This window comes from Agrilus planipennis, unplaced genomic scaffold, assembly GCF_000699045.2.
Source record: "Agrilus planipennis isolate EAB-ADULT unplaced genomic scaffold, Apla_2.0 scaffold463, whole genome shotgun sequence".
In the NCBI taxonomy this organism is placed as follows: domain Eukaryota; kingdom Metazoa; phylum Arthropoda; class Insecta; order Coleoptera; family Buprestidae; genus Agrilus; species Agrilus planipennis.
Genome location: NW_020439132.1, coordinates 27,763 through 34,558, shown reverse-complemented (window position 1 = coordinate 34,558; position 6,796 = coordinate 27,763). Strand labels below are relative to the sequence as shown.

The 6,796-nt window shown below is 34.7% G+C and overlaps 1 protein-coding gene across 2 annotated transcripts in view; it reads right to left on the bottom strand.

Annotated features, from left to right (window-relative positions):
* Positions 1-5,607, bottom strand: part of LOC108743459 (leucine-rich melanocyte differentiation-associated protein) — a 7,905-nt gene extending 2,298 nt beyond the window's left edge. The window contains exon 1 of one of the 2 annotated variants that reach the window (XM_018479030.1): positions 5,389-5,607. In XM_018479030.1, the coding sequence (XP_018334532.1) occupies positions 5,389-5,445 (57 nt within the window). In that variant the 5' untranslated portion in view covers positions 5,446-5,607. Of the gene's footprint in view, positions 1-2,989; positions 3,899-5,388 lie in introns of those variants that run through there. The other variant, XM_018479029.1, reaches the window with a different exon arrangement.
* Positions 5,608-6,796: the final 1,189 nt, after the last annotated feature.

The following is a 6,796-nucleotide window of genomic DNA, read 5'->3' as shown; positions in this document are numbered from 1 at the left end:
CATTCCAGATTATTATTTCCGAACATTCCAAAATGTTCCGAGATGTTCCCAAACTTTGGAACGCACGACGGATTTTGCTTTACATACTCCGTCCCAAAAAATATACCCACACATAGTGTTTTAATTCTCAAAAGTTCGGGAGAATTTAATTTTCGAATCAAGTTCGAGTTACACACAAAGTACAATAAAAATTATTATGATGATGATGAAAAGTGCAAAATAAAAAATACAAATGTCTAATTACCAATTTATTCGTTGAAGGCTGGATCAAGACTCTAGTCTCTCATATTTACAATACAAACAAATATATAATTTAAGATGAGTGGTTGTGTGGGGATAAGGAGGGTGGAAAGGGTGAGTGGTGGAACAACAGTATGTATTGTACATATGTATCTGTACATAAGCGATTACAAATTTACAAGAATCTATTGCACGAAGACATAAATAGGTAAAGATAAGGCAGGACAATAGAACCAGAATAAAATGTAAATTTGGGAGTATTGAATCGTATGTCCTGCTGTGTTCAAGTAGAAGAAAGCAATTGTAATTTCATTTTAATGACAGGAAAGTTTGCTATTAGAAAAACCTAATTTCCTGTGATACAAACATCTGTTGTGATCCTGAAAGCCTATACAAACAGATTACCTGACTATCGTCTATAATAATGTAGGGATTTTTCGCGATCAGTGACGCGAATGTTTGGTTTAGTTCGGGTTAGTGCGCGGGGCGAGGGAAAAATTGATAAACAAATGATCGGTGACGCGTACGGAAGGTGTGAACAACGGGAGTGGACGACGAACCGCGAAACTAAGAAGACCAAAAGTAAGACGATTAAGACGTTACGGTTAATTTGCATTTTGTTTATATTCTTTCATTGATTGTTTTTTTTATTGTGTTCATTTTCTTAATTATTAAAAATATCGTCTGCCTACTACATTAAATCCCACAATAATAGTTTGTTAAATTCAAATATTGATATGATCTGAACACCGGGAGTCGAACTCGGGCCCCTCGTTTTACGCACCAGTACTCTATTCACGATCAAAGTACCACGAGCCCGGGTTTGATTCCTGGCAAGACCGTGATAGCAGGAACAATTTTTGCTCATTCATTTGAGGTTATCTGTAGTGGGTAAAATTAATTCATTAATACAATAATATAAGTTTTAAAATTTTCATAGTAATAGTATGATAGGTACTTTTGACAGCAGAAGATTGCGAAGCAGACCAGTAAATTACGCCATAACTTACCGTTTACTATCATACTTCAGACGTTAGATAAGGACTTTTTTCCTTTTACCTATCCAACAGAACTCATATACGTGATAGGCACAAAATTAATGGTGAGATTGATAAGAACTAATAAGTTCGAAATTAACATCCACGTCTCGATAAATTGCTGATCAACAAATTAATGTTTATTTTCTTAACTGATTTTTTTAAAAATAACTAATGTTAAAAAGACTGTCTGAACAACCGTCTGGCCAAAGGTCATTTCATAACTTTTCTTAGCAAATTAAAGCTTATGGTGGCATAGCGCTAGCATAGTGCCAACTATTTTTGTCAATTTTGAAAATTATAGTATTTATTATTAAATTATTATATTTGCCTTTTTCATTGGCGCAGTAAAGGGAGAGGTCAGGTGGGCCAGGCCCACCCTAGAATCCTCCTGGTTGCATCGGATAAAAAATTTGCTAGAAGCATCATGAGCGATTCTCAAATTTATCCATAAAAAATTCATTTTTTAAAAATATATGTCCACCAGAAATAATGTAAGATTTTACGAAAAAAAAATGCTCTTGATTAAGATAAATGTGTGGAATGAGAAGTTTATTCATTTACACAGTTCACTTATTAAAATAGTGTGAAGTGCGTGTTGTGCAAGAACATTCTTGGAAATTAATTTAACCAAGGAATGAACAGCACTATTCACGTACAGATCTCTTAGGATTCATGTTATTTCTTTGATAAAATTTTTCATTTTCGATGACTGATCACTGACACCAGTTTACAACAAACACTAATCGTAAATCACTAAATATTAAATATCAGTTAAAAAATGAATAATTTCACCATTTTGAAGTTTTTAACGACTTTACAAATGGCGAAACTTCGGCAATTGGACGAAATTGAGGTATAAATCTAGCATATTGTAATATTAATTTAAAATCATTTTTTTCGATTTTTTATTTACCCACTACAAACTACCTCAAATTAATGAGGGAAAAATTGTTGCTGTTGTCACACCGTCGCCGGGAATCGAACCCGGGACCTTTGGCTTTACGCACCAATGTTCTGACCACTAAACTACGAGAGGTGACAACAACAACCACGACCAACCGACCTACAAGGTTAACGATCCGTCGAACTAATGTAACTATATACTGAATATACTATGATTAAACATACATATAATTTAGATATCTTTTAGAAGTGAGTTAGTTTAATATGAAATATTATTCTGAAAATTCATTTCTGAATTTTTTACCCACTACACGCTACCTCAAATTAATGAGGGAAAAATTGTTGCTGTTGTCACACCCCCGTCGGGAATCGAACCCGGGACCTTTGGCTTTACGCACCAATGTTCTGACCACTAAACTACGAGAGGTGACAACAACAACCACGACCAACCGACCTACAAGGTTAACGATCCGTCGAACTAATGTAACTATATACTGAATATACTATGATTAAACATANTTTTATATATATTACGCGGAGGTGTGACAACAGCAACAATTTTTCCCTCATTAATTTGAGATAGTTTGTAGTGGGTAAATAAAAAATCGAAAAAATGATTTCAAATTAATATCGCATATTAATCTACTATTAAGTAACTAACAATGTTATAGGATTTCATATATTTAATACTAACATATTGTATACATAAATAAGTAACTCGTTACGTAAAGCTCAAAATAAATATTTATGCACTGACGGGTAATAGTCTTTATAACAAAGTAGTAAATAATAAACAAAAAAAATACCTTTAACTCTACGGCGTTTGAATTACCATGAAAGTAGGAACTGCAGGTAATATTAGAAACAGCAGACAACACTTTTCCCTGATTAGATGTAAAACTGCTTTCAACTGTTATACTGTATGATGTCGAAAACATGGAGGTTTTAGGTATTGAAATACTTTTTAAAAATGACATTTATCAAACAGTTAACTGGTATTAATAAGAAATTTAAAAACTATTTTATTTTAATAAAGAGGATTTCACTTTTGAACAGATACTATACGTATTTTTTAATCTGTTCGAATAAATATTACATATTTGCAATTTCATTGTAAAACTTTGAGCAAAATCTGTTTCTTTTTTTTTTAATTAGAAATTTTTACTTGTTACAGAAAATAATAATGTATAAGTACTTCTGAGTATGGTATGTAGTTAGTCGGGTGTTCTGTTATTCACTGATAATCACTTTTAAATTAACACCAGTAATTTTAAAATCCAAATTGCTAAACTATTTGAAGAACATTCAACGCAACTTTTAATTTTGAAAACACATTCACTGTTAGAGATACCCGTTCATAATAATAACCCGTCATTTTATTGGGCAAATGATTTTATAAAGATCACACTCTGCAGATTTGTTAAACGTGAATATGGTGAATGAAACAACTCACGTTAAATGATAACTAAATTATATCCATTCCATCGTCAGTACCTTTAGTGCCTTATGAAGCATGAAACGAAACCTTAGTTCATACTTCAATGAAAATCTTCTCAAATTCTTGTTAACATGATCTCTTTTACTGGGTTACCGAGCATATATTCGATAACAAAATACCAACGTAAGAAATCGGCTTATTTGAAGATATTTAACACGAGGTGTACGAGGGTGGATTGATAAGTTTCCGGCCTGACCAAGAAAAACAAGGTTTTTAAAAATTTTTTTTTTTTATTTCTCAACATAATCTCCTCCAAGGCTGATACATTTCTCATAGCGGTGTTCCAGTCTATTAATGCCATCTCTATAGACTGATTCGTCAAGCTCCTCAAAATAACCATTTACAGCTTCGATTACTTCTTCATTGTCCGCAAATCTCTTACCGCCAAGCCATTTTTTGAGATTAGGGAACAGAAAATAGTCACTCGGGGCTAGGTCTGGAGAGTAAGGAGGGTGCGGCATCAATTCAAACTTTAGATCGTTGATTTTAGCCGTCGCAACGATTGACGTGTGCGCTGGTGCGTTATCGTGATGAAACAAGATTTTTTCTTCGCCAGATGAGGTCGTTTAATTTTCACCTCGTGGCTCAAACGTTGCAATAAGTCTGCGTAGTATTGACCAGTGATAGTATTACCCTTTGCAAGGTAATCAATGTATATAATACCTCTTGCATCCCAAAAAACAGTAGCCATAACCTTGTTCGCCGAAAAAATTGTTTTTGCCTTCTTTGGAGTTGGTTCCCCTGGTCCAATCCACTGTTTAGACTGTTCTTTGGTTTCAGGAGTGTAGTGGTGGACCCACGTTTCGTCAACGGTTACGAATCGACGCAAAAATTCGCTTGGATTACGCTTATACAATGACAAATTTGCGGTAGAAATGTTTTTTCGAATCAATTTTTGGTCGACTGTTAGCAAACGCGGCACCCATCTTGCACAGAGCTTTTCCATATGCAAATGTTGGTGCAAAATATGTTGCACACGTTCATATGACATCTTACAGGTCTCAGCTATCTCACGCACTTTCAATCTGCGGTCTCCCAGCACTATTTGATGAATTTTTTCGATCATATCTGGAGTTGTGACCTCAACGGGGCGTCCTGAGCGAGGCCCATCAGAGGTGCTCACACGACCCTTTTTAAACTCGGAAACCCACTGCTTAACGGTTGAATATGACGGGGAGGATGTCCCCAGTGTTGAGTCCATCTCTTTTTTAATTTCCTTCGGCGTTAACCCCTTCAAATAAAAGTATTTGATGACAGCACGATTTTCCTGCTTTTCCATTTTTACGAAAACCACAGAGGCGTCTTGTTCAGCGTGCTGTCAAACCTACACTAGCAAGGAGATCGGGCTGAAACTATAGCTACAAGCTATCCAAGGATGGTACTATAGAATGTCACCTCAAGGTAGGCCTAGTGGCGTCATCTCTTGGTTAGGCCGGAAACTTATCAATCCACCCTCGTATTTTACATCATGTTTAACTAGACAGCTTTACTGTAAAAAAATATCGAAATATAGGTACTCCGAAAACAAAAGTTATTTTTTATTTGTTTTTGTTTTATTGTAGGCCAACGACAAATTCTTGTTAACCATTAGCTCAATTAATTATGTGGCGCAATTTATTGTATTGGGATAGTTTTTTTTTTAAACCTTGTGCGTACCTTACACCATCATGATAAATTAATGTTGAACACGAAAGATACACAACTTACTCTCTCATTTCTGAATGTTAGGGGACTAGACGATGTGGAATTACTAATTGAATCCATTTTATATTAACGCTGTTTCTGTACGATATAACACAAAACTGCACGGAATATACACCTCATTATATGTCGCAAACGTATATGACTTTTGTAACTTAAACAGGTTTCTATGTATGTAGATATCTGTTACATGCGCTACAAGGAGATAAATAGAGAGATTCGGACATACTGAAGACCGATTTCCAGAATAATAACAAATGATTGCTTATATTTGTTTACCCGTAAAGTGTGATAAGATTACGTACTTTCCATTTAATAACACATACATACACGACATACAATATATTTTATGTGTTAAACATATATTATATGCTTGACACATAAACACATAAATGCATGTAACCAAAATTAAACTTTTATTAAGTTATCTGCTGAAAAATAAAGGAACAAATTAAACATACGACAACCATACTTTCAGGTAGTAGGTAAGCATTATTCTTTAGATTGTAAGGATTAACAATAAAAGTGATGCTTGGTCTTTACCTCCAATAAAAGTTATCATGATTCATATTTAACACAATATTATTAACTCATTTACACAACGAAGACTTCTTGCACATGTGGGGAAGGGAGAAGTTTCTACCTCTGCCTCATCGTAAGATAAGCGAAACACGAAACGACGAAACATGAACGACGCATTGTTTGTGCAGTTGTGACTCGGCAGTCGAAATAGTAGATAAATAAAAGCAGACATAAAACATCGTGGTACCCTTGACAGGGAAACGAAAAAGACGAAACGTCGGGAAATAATTTCCAAAATCAACGATCACAAAGCCCGAAAACAAATAATAATAAGGTAAAGGTCTAGATGGGATCGAAAGAGGCGGCTGAAGAGGACCCTAGTTGGTCCTAAAACGGCCTGAGGTAGAGGGGTTTTAGTCGGTAGGTCCGAGGACTTCTTCCTCGGGAATCCGACACTACCCAGTCGTACGGAGGGCTGGGTGTCTTCTGAAGATTTCCCCTCTTCCACGAAAACATAAAAAAAAAAAATCGAAAGAGGAGGTCTCCCCCACCACTGTACCATAAAAAGTTCGTGACGGTCTCACCCCCATAAAAAATTATACGGGTTCAAAGTTTATAAATAAGCCAATTTTTATACATTTCTAGGCATGTAAATATTTATATAGTGTAAATATTTAAATAGTTATTCTTAAAAAATATTCAAAGGTAAAACTAATGAAAAATACATAAAAATATTGAGAAAGTTATATAAAACATTATTTAAATAGCTTTATCAATAGGGTAGGTTAGGTTAGGTTATGGGGTTTTGTTCAACCCATCCTCTTTCGATTCCCCACTTCCACCCGCTTGAAAATATTTTTTTATTGAATTTTCTTTGAATTATAGTGTATGA